Source organism: Jaculus jaculus, chromosome 9, assembly GCF_020740685.1.
Source record: "Jaculus jaculus isolate mJacJac1 chromosome 9, mJacJac1.mat.Y.cur, whole genome shotgun sequence".
Taxonomy (NCBI): domain Eukaryota; kingdom Metazoa; phylum Chordata; class Mammalia; order Rodentia; family Dipodidae; genus Jaculus; species Jaculus jaculus.
Genome location: NC_059110.1, coordinates 95,940,936 through 95,966,173, shown reverse-complemented (window position 1 = coordinate 95,966,173; position 25,238 = coordinate 95,940,936). Strand labels below are relative to the sequence as shown.

General features: G+C 40.0%; 1 protein-coding gene across 5 annotated transcripts in view; it reads right to left on the bottom strand.

The window, feature by feature from the left end:
• Bcas3 (BCAS3 microtubule associated cell migration factor) overlaps window positions 1-25,238 on the bottom strand; it is a 664,126-nt gene that overhangs the window by 414,371 nt on the left and 224,517 nt on the right. For all 5 annotated transcript variants that reach the window (XM_004664529.2, XM_004664531.2, XM_045159845.1 and 2 more), the window contains 2 exons: window positions 23,061-23,194; window positions 7,233-7,497 (listed from right to left, as the gene is read on the bottom strand). In XM_004664529.2, the coding sequence (XP_004664586.1) occupies window positions 7,233-7,497; window positions 23,061-23,194 (399 nt within the window). The remainder of the gene's footprint in view (window positions 1-7,232; window positions 7,498-23,060; window positions 23,195-25,238) is intronic.

Sequence of the window (25,238 nt, the reverse complement as noted above, 5' to 3'; positions counted from 1 at the left end):
CTACACATCCCCACACAGTATACACCCCCCACACACATACGATTCACATATGGTATGACTCAGAATTTCCACTGAAAAATGAGTACACATTTATACTGAGAAACATAAGACAATTTTTCATTGCATCATTAGAATAACCCCAAACCAGAAACCACATGAATGTACATTAGTAATATCAGACAGGATAAATAAACAGAAGCATGTTTGCACAATGGAATAAGTAAACACTTTTAAACACACTCTCTAAAAATGAAGGCAGGTTATAAACACTTAAAAACATCTTCTACAATGGCTAAATTAATTTTCATTTACACAGAATAATTCCTAAAGCAACAGGGAGAAAAGTAGGACATGGGTCTAGAGAGATGTCTTAGCAGCTAAGGTGCTTGCCTGCACAGTCTAATGACATGAGTTCGATTCCCCAGAACCCACATAAAGCCAGATACACAAAGTGATGCATACATCTCTAGTTCATGTACAGCAGCAGAAGTCCCATTCTCTCTCTCTCTCTCTCTCTCTCTCTCTTTCTCTCTCTCTCTCTCTTTCTCCTTGCAAATAAATAAATAAAATTAAAAAAGAAAGAAACAAAGAAAAGTTGGGCATGGAGTCTCATGCCTATAAATGTAGCATTCAGTTTGCAGGAGAAGGATCAACATAAGTTCAAGGCCAGCCTGAGATAGTGAGTTCCATGTCAGCCTGCACTACAGTGCAAGACTGTGTCAAAAACACAAATACTAAAAGCAAATAATGGAAGCCTAACTGCCATGACATGAATGAATTTTAGAAACAAAATGTACTAAAATATACAAACTAAATGTAACTCCATTTACATAAAATGGAACACAATGTTTAAGGACTCAGAGGGAATAAAAATATTTTTGAAAAGAAAGTGATTACCGTAAAGTCAAAACTGTGGTCTAATATTATAGAGAGCTGGGCAAAAAGAAGAGTTTGGTAAGGCTCCATGTATTGATCAGTAAGATGGTAACCATTTGCTCTAAGATAAAATATTGAGATACACACTTTTGTTTGTGCTATAACATAATGATAACCCCATGGACCTTTGTATTTTAAAATGAAATGCAAATGTGGCTGTGTTCTGAATGTACACAACCCATGTCCATAAAAAAATAAATAAACATTTCTTTCTTTCTTTTTTTTCCAAGGTAGGGTCTTACTCTAGCCCAGGCTGACCTGGAATTCACTCTGTAGTCCTAAGCTGGCTTGGAACTCACTGTGATTCTCCTACTTCTGCTTCCTGAGTGCTAGAATTAAAGGTGTGCACCATAACCTCACTAAAAATGAATACCTCTTAATGAACTCTAGCTAGTACTCACCCACTATAGAAAGAATATCCTGGAAGAAATGTATAGAAATAGGAATCTATTCTCTAATGTTATAAAAACAGACTTGAACTTTATGTTGCATAAATATGAGTCCTATTGCCTATATGCTAAAAAAGAAAAGGAGTTAAAACACCATGGTATGGCTAAGTGGATATATTATTACCATCAAACTGGCTTTTCAGATGGCATTGACCACTGGGGTGACACAAAAATGGCAAAGTACTGAGAAGAAGTGACAGTGGAGTGTTCAGCAAAAGTGAAGACACCTCAGCCAGCGTGGTGGCACATGCCTTTAATCCCAGCACTTTGGAGGCAGAAGTAAGAGGATCATCATGAGTTCGAGGCCACCATGAGATTACATAGTGAATTCCAGGTCAGCCTGAGCTAGCATGAAACCCTACCTTGAAAAACCAAAATATAAAATTAAATTAAAAAGTGAGAGACCTCTATCACAACTTCCAAGGCTCAGGGACCATTATGGAAAAGATGGCATAAAGAATGTAAGCAAGGGCTGGAGAGATGGCTTAGCAGTTAAGTGCTTGCCTGTGAAGCCTAAGGACCCAGGTTTGAGGCTCGATTCCCTAGGGCCCACGTTAGCTAGCTGCACAAGGGGGTGCACGCGTCTGGAGTTCGTTTGCAGTGGCTGAAGGCCCTGGTGAGCCCATTCTCTCTCTCTATTTGCCTCTTTCTCTCTGTCTGTTGCTCTCAAATAAATAAACAAAAAATAAAAAGAAAAGAATGTAAGCAAATGGAAGTTTCAAGCAACTGAGCCTAGAAAACAAGCAGAGGTCACTATCCTAATATCTGACAGGGTAGACTTCAGACCAACATTAGTTAGGAAAGATAAAGAAGGTCACTTTATATTGATTAAAGGAACACTACAATAGGAGAACATTATAATCCTACACATATATGTACCTAACAATGCAGGCTCCCAAATTCATCAAACAAATGCTATTAGAAATAAGGTCACAGATAACACCAAACAAAGTTGTAGTGGGTGACTTCAACACCACACTCTCATCAATTGACAGGTCATCCCGGCAAAAAATAAGCAGAGATGCATCTGATTAAATGAAGTCATAGAATAAATGTACCTAACAGATATATACAGCACGTTTCATCCAAATGCTGCAGAATACACATTCATTTCAGCAGCACATGGAACATTCCCTAAAATAGACCATATATTAGGACACAAAGCAAATCTTAACAAATAGTGTAAAACTGAAATAATTTCTTGCATTCTATCTGACCACAATGCAATCAAACTACAAATCAATAGCAAGAAAAGCTATAGAGCATACACAAAACCATGGAAACTAAACAATATACTACTAAATAATGAATGGGTCAATAAAGAAATCAAGAAGGAAATCAAATGAAATGATAACGGTCTCAAGTCAGCAACTTAATGCTACCTAAGGCTTTGGAAAAAGAAGAACAAGGCAAACCTAACTAAAATCAGGAACAAGACAAGGATGTCCACCGTCCCCTATTTTATTTAAAACAGTACTAGATGGGCTGGAGAGATGGCTTAGTGGTTAAGCGCTTGCCTGTGAAGCCTAAGGACCTGGTCCAAGACTCAATTCCCCAGGACTCATGTTAGCCAGATGCACAAGGGGGTGCATGCATCTGGAGTTCGTTTGCAGTTTGCTAGAAGCCCTGGAATGCCCACTCTCCTCTCTCTCTCTCTCTCTTTCTCACTCTGCCTCTTTCTCTCTGTCTGTCACTCTCAAATAAATAAGTAAAAATAAACAACAAAAAAATTTTAAAACGGTACTGGAAGTCTTAGCCATAGCAATAAGGCAAGAGACACACATAAAAGGGATACAAATTGGAAAAGAAGAGATCAAGTTATCATTATTTGCAGATGACATGATTCTATACATAAAGGACCCTAAAGACTCTACAAGCAAACTGTTAGAGCTGATAAACACTGATAGCCATGCAGCAGGATACAAAATAAACACACAGAAATCAGTAGTCTTCCTATATGCTAACAACAAACACACAGAGAATGAAATCAGAGAATCACTCCCATTAACAGTTGCATTTAAAAAAACGTACCTTGGAATAAACCTAATCAAGAAAGTGAAGGATCTCTACAACGAAAACTTTAAAACACTCAAGCAAGAAATTGCAGAAGACACTAGGAAATGGAAAGACATCCCTTGTTCTTGGATTGGAAAAATCAATATTGTGAAAATGGCAATCTACCAAAAGCAATCTACACATTTAATGCAATCCCTATCAAAATTCCTAAGGCAGCTGACAGAAAGCTGGAAGAAGCCATTCTGCATGCAGTTCAATGGGAGAAAGAGAAATCACCAATGAAGATACTCAACAGTGGACATTGCAAGCCTTATATTTCGCCAGCCAGGCCAAATGAGCCAATGGGTGCAATAGTGGCATGTCTATCATGGTGAAAACCAACTGCCCTCTAATCGGACTGGAGGCCTGCTCCATGGGACAGAATACATCCCTGATACTGAAAACTTAAAACAGGGGTAGTCATGAGCCCTAGAGGTGTACCTCTGCTGCTCTCTAGCTAAATGTATATAGTATGCTTATCAAACTGCCCAGTAAGCACTTCTCTTAATATTCATACCCTTATAGTAATGCTCCTCTCACTTTTGGTAGAGAATCTTCTCTTTTCAGATGGCAGTGACCTTGGGACGACTCAGAAGGTAGCATGGTGCTGGAAAGAAGTGACTGGAGTACTCAGTACTGTAGTATCTCTATCACACCTCCCAAGGCTCAAGGTCTAATGCGGAAGAGGTAGTGGAAAGAATGTAAGAGCCAAAGGATGGGTAGGACTCCTTACAATGTACTCCCTCCAGGTATAAAATGGCCTGGATATCCATGACCTCACAGTGCCTGACACTACCTACACAAGACCATCTATCATAAGAGGAGGAAAAGATCATAACATCAAAATAAAAGACTGATCGAGATGGGGAGGGCATATGATGGAGAATAGAATTTCAAAGGGGAAAGTGGGGGGAGGGAAGGTATTACCATGGGATATTTTTTATAACCATGGAAGATGTTAATAAAAATTTGAAAAAAAATTCCTATGGCATTCTGCACAGACACAGAAAAGAAACAATCCCAAAACTTATTTGGAAACACAAAACATCTTGAATATCTAAAACAATTTTGAGCAACAAAAATAGGGCTCGTGCTATCACCATACCTGATTTTAACCTATATTACAGATCCATACTAACAAAAACAGCATGATACTGGCACAAAAACGGACATGTAGATCAATGGAACAGAACAGAGGACCCAGATATAAGTCGGGGTAGCTACAGCCACCTGATCTCCAACAAAAATGGCAAAAAGACTTATTGGAGAAAAGACAGCTTCTTCAGCAAATGGTGCTGGGAAAACTGGATATGTATCTTTAGAAAGATGACAATAGATTCTTATCTCTCTCCATGCACAAGAATTAAGTCCAAATGGATCAAAGACCTTAATACCAGACCTGAAACTCTGAAACTGCTAGAGGAAAAAGTAGGGTAAACCCTTCAACATATTGGTATTGGCAAAGACTTTCTGAATATAACTCCAATTGCTCAGGAAATAAAACCACAGATCAATTGCTGGGACCTTATGAAATTACAAAGCTTTTGTACAGCAAAGGACACTGAATAGAGCAATGAGGCAACCTACAGAATGGGAGAAAATCTTTGCCAGCTATCCATCTGACAGAGGATTAACATATAGGATGTACTAAGAACTCAAAAAATTAAATAATAAAAAATCAAACAACCCAGTTAAAAAATGGGCTATGAAACTAAATAGAGAGCTCTCAAAAAAAGAAATACAGATGGCATATAAACATCTAAAAAAATGTTCTATATCCCTAGGCATCAGGGAAATGCAGATTAAAACTACATTGAGATTCCATCTCACTCCTGTCAGATTGGCTACCATCATGAAAACAAATGACCATAAATGCTGGCAAGGATGCGGAAAAAGAGGAACCTTTCTAAACTGTTGGTGGGAATATAATCTGGTCCAGCCATTGTGGAAATTAGTGTGGAGGTTCCTGAGACAGCTAAAAATAGATCTACCATATGACCCAGCTATAGCACTCCTAGGCATATATCCTAAGGATTCATCTCATTACCTTAGATATACTTGCTCAACCATGTCTATTGCCGCTCATTCACAATAGCTGGGAAATGGAACCAGCCTAGATGTCCCTCAATTATCTGATGAGTGGATAATGAAGATATGGCACATTTATACAATGAAGTTTTACTCAGTGGTAAAGAAACATGAAGTTAGCCAGGCGTGGTGGTGCACGCCTTTAATCCCAGCACTCGGGAGGCAGAGGTAGGAGGATCGCCGAGAGTTCGAGGCCACCCTGAGACTACATAGTGAATTCCAGGTCAGCCTGAGCCAGAGTGAGACCCTACCTCGAAAAACCAAAAAAAGAAAAAAAAAGAAACATGAAGTTATGAAATTTGCAGAAAAATGGATGGATCTAGAAAGGATTATACTTAGTGAAGTAATCCAGGCCCAGAAAGCCAAGTGTCGCATGTTCTCTCCCATATGTGGATCCTAGCTACAAATGAATGGACCTCTATGTGAATAGGAAGAAAATTCAGTAGCAGAGGCCAGTAAGCTAGAAAGGAGATATAAAGGGAATAGGAAGGGACGGAGGAGGGACTTAATAGGATGATATTGTATATATGTAAGTAGAAGAACAGATTAACGGGGGTGAAAAGGCCTAAGTGAGGTCAGGGGAAGAGACTGAGTAAAGGAAAGGTATCAAAATCTAAAAGGATATAAATAACGGAAAGATCATGACATCAAAATAAAAGAGAGAATGATTGAGAGGGGGAGGATGGACAGTGAGTTTCAAAGGGGAAAGTGGGGAGAGGGAGGGAACTACTATATTGTTTACAATTATGGAAGTTGTCAATAAAAACATAAAAAAAAAGAATGTAAGAGCCAAAGGAAGGGGAGGACTGCTTACAATGCTGTCATCCAGACACAAAATGGCCCTGAAATTCATGACCTCACAGTGGCTGCTGCTACCTACACAAAACCTGCATAATAAGAGAGGGGGAAATGATACGAAAATAGAAGAGGCCTGGAGAGATGGATTAGCAATTAAGGCACTTGCCTGCAAGGCTAAAGAACCTTGGTTCGATTTTCCAGTACCCACATAAGCCAGCTGCACAAGGTGGCACCTGCATCTGGAGTTCATTAGCAGGGTCTGGAGGCCCTTGTGTACTCATTCTCTTTCTCTCTCTCTCTCTCTCTCTCTCTCATAAATATATTTTAAAAATTTAACAAAAGTTTAAAAAAAATAGAAGAGAAGCCAGTTGGAATAAAGGGATTAAGTGAAGGAGAAATTGGGGGGGGGGGACTAGAAGGGGATTATGATCATGGTATACTATCCATATTTATGGAAATTGTCAATAAAAAGGTTTTATAACTACCATGGTAAAGCTCACTATTACCATATTGGCTCAAATTCATTAAATGATTTAACAAACAGGAATGTCTTAAATAAGCTTAGTATCTTATCATGATAAGAACAGATTATAGGGGCAGGAGAGATGACTCAGTGGTTAAAGCACTTGCCTATAAAGCCTAAGGATCAGAGTTTGATTCCTCAGTACCCATGTAAAGCCACATGTACAAGGTGGTACATGTGTCTGGAATTCGTTTCCAGTGGCAAGAAGCCCTGGCATGCCCATTCTCTTTCTCTCTTACTCTTTCTCTCAAATAAATTATTTTTTTTTAAAAAAAGAAACCAATATATTTAAAAAGGAAGGGATTTTTATATTTTTAAATTTTATCCTGATCACTAAACTGAAATCCACAGAGAAGCCAGTGGAGAGAGAACATGAGGTTTACCATGCAGGGGTGAGCCAGAAGGGCTGCTTGATAGACCAGGAACAGGGCTACAGCGGCCACCTTGCTTAGACGTCAGCTCTTGTTCAATCTCTTCCAGCCCAGCACTTTTCTGGAAACGGCTCATGCGATTCACAACGCGCGGTGACATATGTGTGCGAACACAAGGCTGGCCACCATAAGGGTTGATGGGAAAAACATGGGAAGTACCCCGGAGGGTACTGACCACCACCCAGCGACAGTCATGACTGAAGCAGATGTCTTGGACCTAGAAATGAGATGAGGAAAGAAACAAAAATAGCTGAAACCATTTGGATTTGCCGAAGGGTATGAACAGAATAGAAATGTGAATAAAAAATGGTTACTTTAGTATAAAATTTAACTAAGAACAAATTATAAATTTTGTGGCTGGAGAGATGGCTTAGCAGTTAAGGCACATGCCTATGAAGACTAACGACACAGGTTCAATTCTCCAGGTCCCATGTAAGCCAGATGTACATGGTAGCGCATGTGTCTGGAGATCGTTTGCAGTGGCTAGAGGCCCCAGCATGCCCATTCTCCCTCTCTCTCTCTCTCTTTTTCTCTCTCTCCTTCTCTCTGTCTCTAATAAATAAATAATAAAAACCTAAAAAAATTATTCAATATTATAAATTTTGAAATGTTATTTTATAACTAAGGACTACATAATCAGTGTCCATCAAAGCTCCATGTCAGGGATCTGACAAAAAGTACAGCAGAGAGTTCTATCCCTCAATGCATAGAGTTCAGTCCCAAAATGGGACCCACATGTAAAACAACCTTAGTTAGGTTTTCTAAGAAGCACAGAAGAGTAAAAGTTTTAAAGTACATTATATAATATAGTCAATATTGTTAATTCAACATCAATGCAAAACTATACATATTAATGGCACATCATCTATACATTGTTTATATTACATAAAGCCAAAATCAAGTCACACACCAGTCTTTATCTTGATCATAGTGATGATTTCACAGGTAGAATGACTAACTAGAAGATCCAGCAGCCATCCTAGTGTGCATGCCCTCACTTCACAGAGCAGATGCTTCCCTGGTGCCTGCCCGGCCTCTCCCCTCTTATCCCATGTACATGTTGTTATGATCTGCTAGACAAAGGCAAGCCCACGTAGCAGGGTTCTGGAAGAGTATCACATTTCTTAGTTCCATAAATTAACATAATGGATGCTGCATTCCTCAACTTACTGTCTTGAACTCTAAAGTGACGCCCCAAGAAACGGCATTTATAAAGCAGTAAGGGATGGGACAAGGAAGTCAGGGGTAGGCTGGGCAGGGCAGCACAACTCTGCAAGGCCAGCACTACAGATGCTGAGGCAGGGGCTTGAGCTACAGAACGAGCCCTGCCCCCAACCCACTCTACGCCTACAAAAGTCACAGGCACTGAGCAACCGTATCAAGACCAGTAGCACACTTCTGATGACAATAAAAGAAAAAAACAACTCAAGAAATAGCCATCCAACAATAACTAACCTGCCAAGATCTAAGCCAACAGGTGAGGTTTAATGAAAACATGTAGAAATATGAAATGGAAAATATAAGTTCTAGAGAGACTTTCACCTACATATTTCCATAACTTTTATCCTTCAGAATCAGTAAAACCACCTTTTATTTAAAAGGCTGTATTGGGGCTGGACAGAGATAGCTCAGTGGTTAAAGCTACTTGCTTGCAGAGCCTGACAGACTCAGATTTAATTTCCCAGTACCCACCTAAAACCAGATGCACAAAGTGATGGGTTTTTTTTTAATATTTTTCATTCATTTTTTATTTATTTATTTGAGAGCGACAGACACAGAGAGAAAGACAGATAGAGGGAGAGAGAGAGAATGGGCACGCCAGGGCTTCCAGCCACTGCAAACGAACTCCAGACGCGTGCGCCCCCTTGTGCATCTGGCTAACGTGAGACCTGGGGAACCGAGCCTCGAACCAGGGTCCTTAGGCTTCACAGGCGAGCGCTTAACCGCTAAGCCATCTCTCCAGCCCTTCTTTTTTTTTTTTTTGCAGTTGCAGAGATACATTCTTTTAAATTCACCAGCAGGACTGGAGTGATGGCTCAACCATTAAAGGCACTTGCTTGCAAGGCCTGACAGCCTAAGTTCAATTCCCCAGTACTCATGTAAAGCCAGATTCATTAAGTGGCTAAGATGCCCAGGGGTGCCCATATTCATTTTCCCTATGGGTCTCTTTCTGTCAGCCTGTCTCTCTCTCAAATAATAAAATATTTAAATTTTTTAAGTTTTAAATTCACAGGTAAATATTCAAAGTGGAGAGTTTAATTCTTTTTTTTTTTTTTAATTTTTTATTTATTTGAGAGCGATAGACACAGAGAGAAAGGCAGATAGAGGGGGAGAGAGAGAATGGGCGCGCCAGGGCTTCCAGCCTCTGCAAACGAACTCCAGACGCATGCGCCCCCTTGTGCATCTGGCTAACGTGGGACCTGGGGAACCGAGCCTCGAACCGGGGTCCTTAGGCTTCACAGGCAAGCGCTTAACCGCTAAGCCATCTCTCCAGCCCAGAGAGTTTAATTCTTATTGTTTTATCCTAAGCAGACTTTTACAGGAGCTTAAAATAGGAAATTAATTTTGTTGGTTACTTTTTCTGACTCTGTATCTAATGGGATATATGTATACCGATGATGGAAAAACAGAAAAAGGAGACAAAATAAAAATAAACAGCTGAAAAAGAGAGGAGAAGAGAAAAAGATCAGAAGCTATAAAAGGAACACAATTATAAGATGGTGAACTCAAGATGTGAATTCCAGCTCTCACATTTCTGAGCAAGAAAAACGAATAGCCCGTAAGGAGGTTAAATAGTACTCTAAAGCCAGGCGTGGTTGCACACACTTTTAATCCTAGGATTCGGGAGGCAGAGGTAGGAAGACTGCCATGAGTTCATGGCCAACCTGAGACTCCATAGTGAGTTCCAGGTCAGCCTGGGCAAGAGTGAAACCCTACCTTGAAAACAAAAAAACAAAACAACAAAAAAAGTAATGTATTGGAAAAACTACCCATCATAGAAAGTAATAGAGGATAGACTACCCATAATTACAAGTTTGCTTTACTTCCATGAACAAAATTTCCTTTATCAAAGAAATCAAATCACATAGAGTATGTTCTCTGACAATAATGTAATCCAACCACAAGTTATTAACAGAAAGATGAAGGAAAGTCTCTGAACATGGTAACTAAACAACACATTATTATTAAGTTAGCCACAAGTCAAAAAAAATCTCAAAACGAATAGCAAAATACATAGAACCAAATAAAAATATAATAACAAAAAATGTGATGCAGGGGCTGGAGTGATAGCTTAGCAGTTAAGACGCTTGCTTGCAAAGCCTGATGACCCCAGTTTGATTCCCAAGTACCCAAGTAATACCAGATGCATAAAGTAGCACATGTGTCTGGAGTTTACAGTGGCAGGAAGTCCTGATGTATCCTTATGCTCACTCGTTCTCTCTTAAGTGAATACAAATATTTTTTTAAGAATATTTGATAAAAGGAAATGGCTCAGTGATTAAGGTGTTTGGATACAAAGCCTGAAGGCCAGGGTTTGATTCCCCAGCATCTACGTAAAGCTAGATGTATAAAGTGATGGGTGCATTTTGAATTGCTTGCACCGTCAAGAGGCTGGCTGGATCTCTCTCTCTCTCTCTCCTCTCTCTCTCATAAATAAGTAAATAAGTATTTAAAATATATGTGGCATGGCATTAATACAGTATGCAGTACAGAAAGAAAAATTATGCTACTAACTGCTTATATAGGAAGGAATCAAATAAATAAGTTCTCATACCCTATAAAACAGATGAAGGTGAAAAAAAAGACAAAATAAAACAAAAAATAGCAAAAGGCAATGAATACTAATAATCAGAGCAGAAATTAGTGATATTGCAAAAAAATAAGAAAATGCACCTAAGAAACAAAGAAAATAATTATAACCAAAAAAAATCACGAAAATGTGTAAGCTTCTAGCAAGACTGAGAAAAAAAAATCCTTAGAATACATAAACATCACTGTCAGAAGGAGAGATACAAGGCAGTTTTAACTACAGACCCAGCAGTCATGATGTAGACAGGACAGTAATCTGAACAACTGTATTTAAGTAAATTAGACACTTGGAAAAATAGACCAATTCTTCAAAATCCACAAGCTGTCAGATTCACCCATGATGAAACAGATCATCTGGCTGGCCCTACAGCCATTGACATTCTACAGCGACGACAGCAGGAAAGAGGACTTCACAGTGGATTCTTGGAGACCACTCTACTTGATAGTGTAAAATGTAAATCTTTTAAAATCTAGGAAAGTACACAGAAGCCAGGCGGGGTAGCACATGCCATTAATCCCAGCACTCAGGAGACAAAGGTAGGAGGATCACTGAGTTTGAGACCAGCCTGAATCTACACAGGGAATTCTAGCCTAGGCTAGAGTGAGACCCTATCTCAAAAAAAAAAAAATAGCTGGGCATGGTAGTGCACACCTTTAGTTCTAGCACTTGGGAGGCAGAGGCTGGCGAATCACTGTGAGTTCGAGGCCACTCCAAGAGTACATAGAGAATTCCAGGTCAGCCTGGGCTACTGTGAAACCCTAAAAAATATAAAGTAATAAAAAGAAAGAAAAGTAAACAAGAGAAAAACAACAGGATTGGAGGTCAGGCAAATTATTCTTCAGTTTAACATTGTAAGAACAGTATATTTGGAAATGTGATCAACTGGGTCCCATCAAATTCAAGAGTATTTTTATGCTATGAAAGAAGATGATGGGCTAGTAGAAAAAAAAAAATACTACTTTACAAAGTTGTCACCAGACGTGGTGGTACACACCTTTAATCCCAGCACTTAGGAGGCTGAGGTAGGAGGATGGCTGTGAGTTTGAGACCAGCCAGAGACAGCATAGTGAATTCCAGGTTACCCTGGGCTAGCGTGAGGGTCTCGTCAAAAGTAAAACAAGCCAGGTGTGGCTGCATATGCATGCAACCCCAACATTTAGGTGGAGGAGGAAGGACCCCAAGTTTGAGGTCTCACTCTAGCCCAGGGTAACCTGGAACTCACTATGCTGTTTCAACAAAAGTTCACACTGTATAAATTCTTGTAATACTAAACATGTAGTCACACTCTTGGTTATCTATGCCAGGGAGATGTAAACTCTATTCACACAATATATTTTACACATATGCGTTGTATATAATAAACAAAAGTTATAAGGAGCCCAGATGTCGTTTATAAGGTGAATGTTTCCACTAACTGTGGGAGGTAGTGCTACAGATAACTGTGGAAGGAAATGGTACACATAGGAAAAACACTACAAAACTATATACACACACATTCTCACAAAAGCACCCAAGTAGATCTGGTGTGCTCTAACAAAGATTGGTGGGTTCTGCTAATAACAAAACTCTCTTGTGTACTAGCATCTTCTAGCATCTCCTCTCAGTGCAGGTGAAAGGACAATAACTTCGAATTAAAGGTGAGACTTTATTAGTACAGTAGCCCAGAACAGCGGGGGTCACGGGCCTGCTTCTTGCTGCACAAGCCCAACCTTAACTGGAGATGAGGAAGGGAGACAAACAGAAATGCCAAGACCCCAGGGTAAATCGTGGCAGCAGTGGGGAAGGAAGGTGGAGCAGGGCTGAGAGAAAGAAGAAATGTCCTGCCTTACCTAGATGTTCACTGTTCCTGTACCCCACAGCTCAATGGGTGAAAAACTGCAGCAACACTGAACATCTGTGGACCTAAGGCCAAAACTCCTGCCACCCCCAGAGGAGGTGATGTGATGATATTATGGCTGTCATTGGAACAAATGACAATGTTCACATGAAATGCATTCCATGTTCACATATGGGGGGATACAAGCTAGAATGAATGTGGTGTAGAAAGGAGGGGTTTATTAGTCTAATTCATATATAATATATATATGTTGATTTTATACACCTATATACACACATGGTATTAATAGCTTGCATGATTTAATTTAAAATTAAATGCTGTCACAGAGAGTATCTTCACCACAGACACTGAGGTACCAGCAGAACAAGTAGCCAAGTGACCATCTACCAAGCTTCCAGTTCTCTGTCCATGAGGAACACAGGAGGGTCCCAATTAATGGCTGCTGAACTCTCAGAGGTATTATCTCAGTACAACATCGCCACCTGCCTGACACAGCAACCAAATACATCTCCTTTTTTAGAAGGACAATATTACAAACTACTATATTCTAATCATAACTGAAAGACTGACACATGGAGCCCAGGGACAGTCCAGACCTACTTTGGATGGGTAACCTTGCGGATGAACACGGTGGGATCTCAGACTTAAAGGAAATGGGATATTCCAAGGAACACTCAGCCCAGCATATTATCTTTAATCTGCTGCCTGAAGCAATGCCCCTGGCTCAACAGGCCCTGATTCACAGAGCTACTTCTCAATACCAAGACTGCCTCAAGGATGGCTCAGCTTTGACAGCACGTGATGGTGCTCGCTGGGCCATGACAGCTGTGTGATCCCAGCACCTCTGGAAGGCTGGCTGAAGTGTGTAGCAGGCAGCCCAAGGAAATCATAGGACACCATCACCCCTACTTTAATCCAAGGACAGATGTCTTCAGTGGGCCAATTATGCCCAATTCCTTTATGCATTGTCCATGGACAACTTTGTGCAATAAAATGGATGAATGAGTCCAAGGGCAAGGACATGGGCAAACAAGTCCAAAGGCTGAGCAGAGCTAGAGGCCAAGTAAATGAAGCTGAAGTCAAAGAGGACACAGCCTCTCCCACTAGGGTAATGAAAACCTGCACTGAACTGCATTTGCCCAACTGCACTGTAAACTTCTCTGGGCCAGTGATTCCTTGACTGTTCTGTGTTTCTCCCTTACAGAATGGTTATTCTATGTACTTTAGTAGCAGATAATTTTTAGTATAGCCTCACAGGTCCACAGAAGAATAGAAAATTTGCCTTAGCTCAGTCATACCATTTACAAATGTCACATCTAAACAGGCTTAACTCTAGCCAAATATATAATTAAAGTATAGGCCTTGGATAATCTTTGTTGGTTCTAAAAGCAATCACATGTATCCACATATGAGATACAGAGGGGGAGCAGAAAGAAGTGAGGGCACAGAGAGCTCACTCAGACAGAGGTGGAGTGATGTGCTTGCAAGTCCAGGGATGTAGACAGCCACCAAAGCTGAGGAAAACAGAGCATAGCTCTCTCTGAAGAAGTACAGAGCACCACTTGATTATGCCTTGATTTTGGACTTATGTGAGCATAAATTTCTACTAATTTTAAGTCCCAAAGTTCATGCCAATTTTGTTTTGCATGTGTGTTTATGTGTATGTATACATGTGTATATGATGTACATGTGTAGGACTGTATGAGTGCACAGGCCAGGGTGTGCATGTGGAGGTTAGAGGACAATCTCAGGGTGGTAGCCCTTGACTTCCACCTTGTTAGGTTCTTGTTTGCCCTGAGGAAGCCAGACTTGCTAGCCCACAAGTCTCTGGTTCTCCTAATTTTACCCCCTATTGCCATAGGCACATTTGAAATACAAACATGTACACCACTGCATTTGGCCTTACATGGGTTCTGGGGATCTAACTCTGGTCATCAAGCTTGTGCAACAAGTGCTTTTAATTGCAGGGTCATCCCCAGCCCTCACAACATTTTTTTTTTAATTTTTAATATTTTACTTTTACTTATATATTTGAGAGAAAAAGAGGAAGAGATAGTGATGGAGAGAAAGAGAGAGAATGAGAATGAGAATGGGCATGCCAGGGCCTTCAGCCACTGGAAATGAACTCCAGACACATGCACCCTTGTGCATCTAACTTATGTGGGTCCTGGGAAATCAAACCTGGGTCCTTTGGCTTTGCAGGCAAGTGCTTTAACTGCTAAGCCATCTCTCCATCCCCACCAGAATTTTTTACTGCAACCATAAGAAAGCAATATTAATGATTAATGTAAGCTTTATGTTGTATATAATCTATTCAGAACTAAGTTTGCTGGATTCTATAGCAAACTTATATTAACATTTGATGAAAATGCCAAAAATATCATTTTACATTCCTAATAGCAATACAGAAATATGAGAAATCCAGTACATCCATGTGCCAACTATTCTCAAAAGGACCCATGGAAACAATACCGTGCATTATCTTTTGCTTTTCTGAAGGGTTTCTTTCAAAGAACAAACGTGTTTCATTCTGATGAGCTATAACTTTTAAATTTCATGATTTAATGGATTTCATTATTGGTGTTTTTAAAAAGTCTCTGTCTAACCCAAAGTAAATGGGTTTAAGTTCTTTTTTTTTTTTAATATCTTCTTGGTCATTTTTTATTTATTTATTTGAGAGCGACAGACAGAGAGAAAGACAGAGGAAGAGGGAGAGAATGGGCGCGCCAGGGCTTCCAGCCCCTGCAAACGAACTCCAGACACGTGCGCCCCCTTGTGCATCTGGCTAACGTGGGACCTGGGGAACCGAGCCTCGAACCGGGGTCCTTAGGCTTCACAGGCAAGCGCTTAACCGCTAAGCCATCTCTCCAGCCCAGGGTTTAAGTTCTTTATAACAGCTTTGTAGTCAGGAGTAGTGGCACACGCCCTTGATCCCAGCACTCGGGAGGCAAAGGTAGGAGGATCGCATGAGTTCGAGGTCACCCTGAGATTACATAGTGAATTCCATGTTAGCCTGGGCTACAGTGAAACCCTACCACAAAAAAAAACAAAAATAAATACATAAATAAATAACAGTTTTATAGTTATTGCCAGGCATGGTGGTGAATGTCTTTGATTCCAGAACTCGGGAGGCAAAGGTAGGAGGATGGCCATGAGTTCAAGGCCAGCCTGGGCTACAGAGCGAGTTCCAAGGCTACAGTGAGACACTACCTTAAAAACAACAATAAAAAAGTTTCAAAGTTATTGGTTATATAATTATTTATCATCCAATTTGGGTTAATATGCTAAAAAGACTAAAAGTTTACATTGCATCTGTGCACCCTTTGTGTGTGTGTGTGTGTGTGTGTGTGTTTCAGAGTAGGGTTTCACTCTAACGTAGACTGACCTGTAATTCATGCTCAGCTTAACATAAATTTAAAAGTCCTGCTATCAAGTAGATAGCAACCCCTTTCTACTTGGTTTTTACTCTTTAAGAAATTTTGCGCACTGTAAGTCCTGTGTAATTTTAAAGTTGGCTTGTTAAGTTCTACAGGAAAAAAAAAAACTCAGGCTTTTGACTGAACCTATAGCTAACTTTGAAGAAAATGGACATTGGAATGATATTATGTGTTCCAGCAATAGGAAACAGTTGAAGTCCTCATATCTTTAGGCCTTTATTTACTCTTGGCACTGTTTCCTACTTTTCAGTCTATGGGTAATGTATTATTTTATGCTTTCAAATACAGTACAACTAGAGTTGTATGTTAGTATGTGGAAATACAACTGATTTGTGTGAGGGCGTGTTGACCATAATGGTAATTGAACCCAGGGCCCCCACAACCTAAACAAGAGCATGACCACTGAGCTACAAACATCCTGAGCCATCTTTTGACCGTTTTCCCCGCCTCTGTGAGACAAGATCTCATGAAGTTGCCCAGACTGACCTGGGATCTCACCCTGTAGCTCAGTGAGCCCTAAATTTGCAATCCATCTACCTCAGCCTCCAAGACATTGGGATGATAGCCCTGTGCTGCCAGGCCTGGTTGGACTTTTTATATAATGTTATCTTGTAATACAATGAAAACCTTTAAATAGAGATTTTTTTAAAACTAAAAACACTGATATTCATGTCTTCCTTAAATGCAGATAGTTTTAATTTTGTTTCCTTTCTGGCCAAATGGAAATTCTTTCTGTGGTCACACATCCTTTTAGACCTCTGGGATTTTCTTTCTTTGCAGTTCCTGGTCCAAAGAATCTGTGACCTTAGCTGGGAGTGGTGGCACATGCCTTTGATCCCAGTACTTGGGAGGCAGAGGTTAGGAGTATTACTATGAGTTCATGGCTAGCCTGGGACTACAGAGTTTAGGTCAGCCTAGGCTACAGCAAGACTCGGCCTTGAGAATAAAAAAGGACTCTATGACCCTAGGCTCCCTAGTCTCTAACAACCTCACTAACTCAGGAGAACTCCAAACCCAACCTAGATTTCCCCTTTCCACACTGACTAGAAATGACTTCTAGGCAGTAAAGTGGAGTGACATAAACACCTTATTTGTTTCTCATCTCTGAGGAATCATGATTCTTCAAAGATTAATGTGCAACATATAGGAAGCTGTAATTTAATGTTTCATTTCAGGTAGGATGGTAACTCCAGCCTCCCTCTGTACAGGAAAAAGTGCAGTATTTATTTGGGATTTACTATGGCAAGTGCTTTGCTAGGTATTTGGAATCAATGTTTATATTTCCTCCACAGGCCCTATAAACTAGGTACAGACTTCCATTTTTACAGACAAGTAACCTAAAGTTTAGAGAATGTAACTTCTTGTCTGCCCTTGGTTATATAATTATCAACCAATGTCCAAGTACACAGGGAAGCTGGGAAAACAGGAAAGCAGAATGCTTGCTAAGGACTGGCAATATTTATTTTTCTTTTCTTTTCTTTTTTTTAAAGAGAGTGTGCATGAAAGAGAGAGACAGACACACAGACAGACAGACAGAGAGAATTAGCATGCCAGGGCCTCAGCCACTGCAATCAAACTCCAGATAATTATGCCACCTAGTGGGCATGTTGACTTTGAGCTTGCCTCACCTTTGTGTATCTGACTTACGTGGGATCTGGAGAGAGATCAAATATATGTCCTTAGGCTCACAGGCAAGCGCCTTAACCACTAAACCATCTCTCCAGCCCATGGGATGTATTTTTAAAAGACATGAAACTGTCCCTAAATTAAGCCCTGGTGATGGTCATTATAGAGAATTTATTAGCAAACCTGCAAATTCCTCACTTAAAGAATTTTGTAGCTGGGCATAGTGGACATGCCTTTAATCCCAGCACTTGGGAGGCCAAGGTAGGAGGATTGCTGTGAGTTCAAGACCTGCCTGAGTTCCAAGTCAGCCTGGGCTAGAATGAGACTGTACTATACAAGACCATCATAATGAGAGGAAAAGATCATGACATCAAAATAAAAGAGAGAATGATTGAGAGGAGAAGGGGATATGATGGAGAATGGAGTTTCAATGGGGAAAATGGGGGGTGGGGGTGGAGGGCATTACCATGGGGTATTGTTTATAGTCATGGAAGTTGTTAATAAAAATTTAAAAAAATTTTAAAGTAGCTAGGCATAATGGCATATACCTTTAATCCCAGAACTCAGGAGGCAGAAATAGGAGGATCACTTTGAGTTTGAGGCCAGCCTGAGATAACATAGTAAGTTCCAGGTCAGCCTAGGCTAGTGCAAAACCCTACCTCAAAAACACAAAACAAACAAACAAAAAAAGAATTTTATAGTATCTGAATAATACCTTCTTTCTTTCTTTCTTTCTTTCTTTCTTTCTTTCTTTCTTTCTTTCTTCCTTTCTTCCTCCCTCCCTCCCTCCCTCCCTCCCTCCCTCCCTCTCTCTCTCTCTCTCTCTCTCTCTTTTTTGTTTTGGTTTTTTAAGGTAGGGTTTCACTCTAGCTCAACCGGACCTAGAATTCAATATGTAGTCTCAGGGTGGCCTCAAACTCGTGGCAATCCTCCTACCTCTGCCTCCCAACTGCTGGGATTAAAGGTGTGTGCCACCACACCGAACTTTGAAATATATCTTAAAACCACAAATGATGTGACCATAGATAGAGTCATCAACATGGCTGCACATATTCCAAATAAATACTTAACTTCAATAATAGTTCAAGAATAGCTGGAATACAATTAGGATATAGTCACCCTAAAATGTATTTTTATCTCTAATGACAAATAGCATCAGTTAATATATAGATAGTATATAGATACTTGCAAAATAAAAGTGCTGTTTACTAAAAATTAGTAAGTATAAAAATAACTTAGGTCCACCTCAGTAAGCTACTATAAAGGTATACTAACAAAACATTTGTAAGGCTTATACTAACTGTTGAAACAGGGACCATTTTTCTTACTGCATATGTGCTTTATGAGGAAAATTACTGTCAGATGCAGAGGATGTCCCAAGTCAAAGACCACAAAACAACTTAATTCAATATAATTAGATCCATATACTTCATTTTTCCCTTCCCTGATTAAAGTACCCAGACTTCTAGGAAAATTTCAGAACAATATAATTTTGGAGTACTCAAAGATGGCTAGATAAATCATGTGCCATACAGATTTCATGAATGGTGTTAAATTTTATCAGTTCAAAAATATTTTCAGTAGGGCCTTAAAATGGTAAATTTTATGGTCAACAACTAAGGTTCTTAGATCTTCATGTATGATATTTAGAAATTCCAAATCACAAGATGAATCTAAGAACACAATGACTTTAATATGTTCTACTGGTTTGCCTACCTGATAACTAGATATAGTGCAGCAATCCCAAACATTTGTAGCAAGACTATATGAGGCACTGTCCTTACAATTAGAGATAGCAATAACCTTAAGCAAGGTTTCTATTTTTCCATTGTACAAATAATAGTAAGGGAAAACATGTATCAAAAAGTTGTTATGGGGCTGGAGAGGTGGCTTAGCGGTTAAGGCATTTGCCTGAAAAACCAAAGGACCCAGGTTCGATTCCCCAGGACCCAGGTCAGCCAGATGCACAAGAGGGCGCACATGTCTGGACTTTGTCTGCAGTGGCTGGAGGCCCTGGCATGCTCATTCTCTCTCTCCCTCCTTCTCTCTCTCTTTCTCTCTCTCTCTCTCTGCCTCTCCCCCTTTCTCTGTCAAATAAATAAATAATAAAATATTTTTTAAAATTGTTATGATTAAAACACTCAAATTCTATAAGATTATGAATAAGGTAGCCCATACCAACAGAACAGGGTTTTATAAAATAAAGAAATGAAATGTGTCCAGCACCATACTAAAATATGAAATCATTACATAAAATACTCATCTAGTTTAAAGGTGCTATACAAAACAAAACAAAGAAAAGTAACTAAGCTGAGTATTAAGTAACTTAGTTATGCACTGAATAATGTCAATGTTCCCATTGGTCAAAGCCTTTGAAAGAAGAAAGAATGGCAAAATCAAAACTAGGGGCTGGACAGATGGCTTAGCAATTAAGGCCCTCACCTGAGAAGCCTGAGGGCCCAGTTTTGATTCCCCAGGACCCACGAAAGCCAGATGCACAAGGTGACACATGTGTCTAGAGTTCGTTTGCAGTGGCTGGAGGTCTTGACATGCCCATTCTCTCTCTTTCTCCCCCTCCCACTCAAGTGTGCCACTCAAGAGGCAGAAGTAGGAGGAGCACTGTGAGTTCAAGGCCACACTGAGACTGCATAGTGAATTCAAGTCAACCTGCACTAGAGTGAGACCCTACCTCAAAAAACCTAACTAACTAACTAAATAAATAAATAAATAAATAAATAAATAAATAAATATTTATAAAGCAAATAAAGAAATAAAAACAAATCATTGGCAGAATAATTTCATCAGCCACTCTTAAAGGAAATAAATGATATAAAAACAGAGTCAAATAAAACAAAAGATATCACTTAAAAATAAAAGGTTATATATAGTGATCACTAGAGTCATATTTTATAGTTCCTAGCAGATGTAATCAGAGAAAAATAAAACTGAAGTCAAAACTTCTTATTTTTTTCAGAAAACATATTCTATAAAAAAAATTCAAGTTCGTTGAAGGCTATTTTATTTTACAAGAGAGACTAAGTAAAGGAAGAAGATAAGAATTTGGTACAAAACAATTGGTACAAGACATGAATGCAGTAAGAACTATGAACTGTGAGGTTTGGCTTGTGAGGATGAGAAAGAGCTTTGCCTGGACTGAGCTAGAAGCACTTTGTGTGACAGGCTTGCTGCATTCTGTTTGCCTGTGTCTTGGGGAACTTGTGCAGGGTTATATTGCATAGAAATGGACTGGCGTGAGCAGAGGATATGGCACAGAAAGAAATAAAATCTTTGGGTCAAAGCTGCTTCCCACTCAGCTGCAACTGTATGAGAGATTACAACCATTAAGATTTGGCCAGCTAAGCCGGGCGTGGTGGCGCACGTCTTTAATCCCAGCACTCGGGAGGCAGAGGTAGAAGGATCGCTGTGAGTTCGAGGCCACCCTGAGACTACATAGTGAATTCCAGGTCAGCTTGAGCCAGAGTGAGACCCTACCTCGAAAAACCAAAAAAAAAAAAAAAAAAAAAAAAGATTTGGCCAGCTAACCTGCATTGGGACAACAGGAAGAATGCACTCTTTTCAAGAGGTCTGAATGCTAATGGAGAGTCCTGTTCTTCAAAGTCCGCCCTCCCTCCCCCTGCTGCCAGATTAACAAATTGTTAGCCCACCTGGTATTATGGGTATTATGGAGTATAACAAATGCAAGAGAAAAAGGGTCACTGGATTTGCAAAACGGTTTTGTATTTTGGAAATGGCCATGGGCAGTGTGAAGCAAGCTTGTTGGATCACCTGCATGTAGGCCCAATGGAGCCATGTGGATGAATCATGGGTTGCAGTGGAGACCCAATAGAGATAGCAGGACTAGGGGATGGCTAACAAGCACAGCTTCCAACACTGTGAGTAGCCTAGCTGGAGGAATGGAGCTGGAGCTACAGAAACTTGTAACTTGGTTAGAATAATGGGACTTGGAGACTTGTCACTGGTTAGAGTTGTCAGACTTGGAGCTACAGAGTTTGATATTTGCCCTGTTTGTTTGTAATCTTGTATTGGCTCAATATTTCTTTACTATGCTCAATGCCATCTTTTGCAGTGTAAATGTATATTCTGTGCCATTAAGGTTGTTTATATATATATATATTGCAGTTCAGGTAAAAGACCTTAGATTATGGGGATGTTTGAATGGCATTGGGATTGATTGGAGACTTTAAAGTTGGACTGAATGCACTGCATTTTATATCATAAATAGTTATCAGTTTATGGGGGACAGGGATGGAATGTGATGGCTTGATTCAAGTGTCCCCATAAACTTATGTGCTCTCAATTCCTAGATCACCAGCTGGTGGCAATTTGGGAATTGAAGCCTCCTGGAGGTACTGTATTGTTGGGGGCAGGCTTATGGGTGTTATAGCCAGCTTTTCTTTGCCAGTGTGTGGCACACTCTCCAGCTGCTATTGTCCACCTGATGTTGGCCAGGAGGTGATGTCCACCCTCTGCTCATGCCATCATTTTCCCCTGCCATCATGGAGCTTCTGCTCAAGTCTGTAAGCTAAAACAAACGCTTTCCTCCCACAAGTGTGTCCTGCCACCAATGTGAACCTGACTGCAATAAACCTGACAGCACTATATAATGATCAGGAGAGACACACACAAACCCTACTAGAGACTGTGAATTGCTTCCAGGAAATCTAGTTGCTCATTTCATAATGAAAATTATTTTTGCATATGTGTGAATGAGTATGTTAGCAAGTGTGTGTGTATATATGTACATATTTATGTAAATGTGCAATAAAAGGCCTGAAGAGATAAATATCAATTGAATGACAAGGTATTAAGATGGTAGAAGCAGAGTAAACTGATCTGACTTATCAAAATTTGCTAACTTATTTTAATAATGAAGTAATTATTATTTATGTATTTATTTAGTCAAAATAAGGTATTCATACTTTAACATTACCTTTTCTCAGAGAATGGTATTTTTGCTTGAACAATAATCTTCCATTTGATGTAAACAACAACTCAATTAAATGCTACAACACACAGAGAAATTACCTTCTGGAAAATACACAACTTACTTTGGCTTCAGTTTCTCCCCTGTGAAGTGTATACAGATGATGGACAGCACTTTGTGACGAGGACCAAGGATGAGTCAGAATTTGGAAGACATGAAAGTCATGGCCAAGGGTGTCTGTTGTAACTAAAAGCATTCCTGGAAGATAGGAAGGGGTAAAAAGAAAAAGGATTATGTATATGGATAAAGTATTTCCAAAAGAACTCATAATATCTTTAAATATTATGAAAGGGAAAAGGGGTCACAAGTCTGAAAATAAAAAAAATTAAAGCAAGGCTAGGTGTGGTGGCGCACACCTTTAATCCCAGCACTTGGGAGGCAGAGGTAGGAGGATCACTGTGAGTTCAAGGCCACCCTGAGATAATATAGTGGATTACAAATCAGCCTGGTCTAAAGGGACACCCTACCTCAAAAAAACAACAACAAAAAAAATTAAAGTACATTCTTGCTAATGAATATCACACAAGTGCCACACAGTTACGCTAACAGAAGACAACTACTAATCTGGGTAGGATGATGTTGCTATATGATAGAGAGAAAAGTCATATGCTACAGTGCTCATAATAACTGTCCAAACAGTGACTGTGAAAGTGATGTCCTCCATGGAATGAAAACACACTCACTAACTCTGCAAGTGCTCCAAGCTAGAATTTCCATTTCCAATGTACCTACTGATCACAGCAGAGCTTCCTGGTGCTCTCTAACATGGACTCACTGACCAGCCTTTCCATAGCCCTGCTTCCCCACTACTCTGTAGTCTCACATAGTAATCACCATGCTACTGTGGGCTTCAGGTTCCATGTGAGATTATGTGGTACTTATGTTTCCGTGACAAGCTTGCTTCAAATGACCTCCAGTTGAATTCTTGATATCATAAGTAGTAACATTTCATGGTATGGTATTCCACTGTATGTACTGCCATGTTAACGCTTTTATTACAGAGATCACTTCCGTTTGATGAAAACACATTTTTTTTAATCTCACTGCATGTAGATAAGGCTGGCATCAAACTCACAGTGATCCTCCTGCCTGACTCTCAAGGGCATATGACAGGCATGAGTCACCATGGGCAGCTTCTAGCTGTCTTGATCAGTGCCTGTATAGATTTTCCTGTTCTTTCATCTACCCATAAGATTTTATTAAAAATGAGATCCTTGTGCCGGGCGTGGTGACGCACACCTTTAATCCCAGCACTCGGAAGGCAGAGGTAGGAAGATTGCTGTGAGTTAGAGGCCACCCTGAGTGAGACTACATAGTGAATTCCAGGTCAGCCTGGGTTAGAGTGAGACTCCACCTTGGAAAAAAGAGAGAGAGAGAGAGAGAGAGAGAGAGAGAGAGCTCCTTTTTCAGGTAACAACAGGTAAGTGGTCTCTCTGCTTTATGGCAGGCTGGCTTGCAACTGGTCTTCTACTGCATCTGCATCAGTCCTATACACCAGAAAGGTAAAGGTAGGTTACACACACTGCACCACGTAATTCTCTACTGATCTGCTTGTCTCCTTGCTCTTCCATTTGTTTGTTTTGGTGCTGTTTATGTCTCATTACAGGCTCTTTTTGATTTTTTTCATGGGTTTTGAGGAGTTGCCTTTATATAGTATAAACTGGTTGTTCCAGAGAGTATAATACATACACCTAGCATTGTGTGTGTGTTTCTTTACACTTTGTGTAGATTTTCTATTTTTTTTTCTTTAAGGAAGGAATATTTACCCTGCTTTTCAAAAAGTAGAATGATATGAGTTAACTTTTTTTTAATTTTTCAATTTTTATTAACATTTTCCATGATTATAAAAAAAAATCCCATGTTAATTCCCTCCCTCCTCACCCCCACACTTTCCCCTTTGAAATTACATTCTCCATCATATTACCTCCCCATTACAATCATTGTGCTTACATATATACACTATCAACCTATTAAGTATCCTCCTCCCTTCCTTTCTCTTCCCTTGGCTCAGTCAGGGAAGTGTGTGCTACACAAGCATGACGACCTAAGTCTGAATGCCAATACCCATGCAAGTTACAGACGTAGCAGAACATGACTAGGATCCCAGTGCTGGGGAGGCAGAGGCAGGAAGATCCCCAGAGGCTTACTGGCCAGCAGTCTAGCTGAATTGGTGAGCTCCAGGTTCAGGGAGAGATGGCAAGCTACTGAGGAAGACACCTACCGTCAACCTCTGGCCTTCATA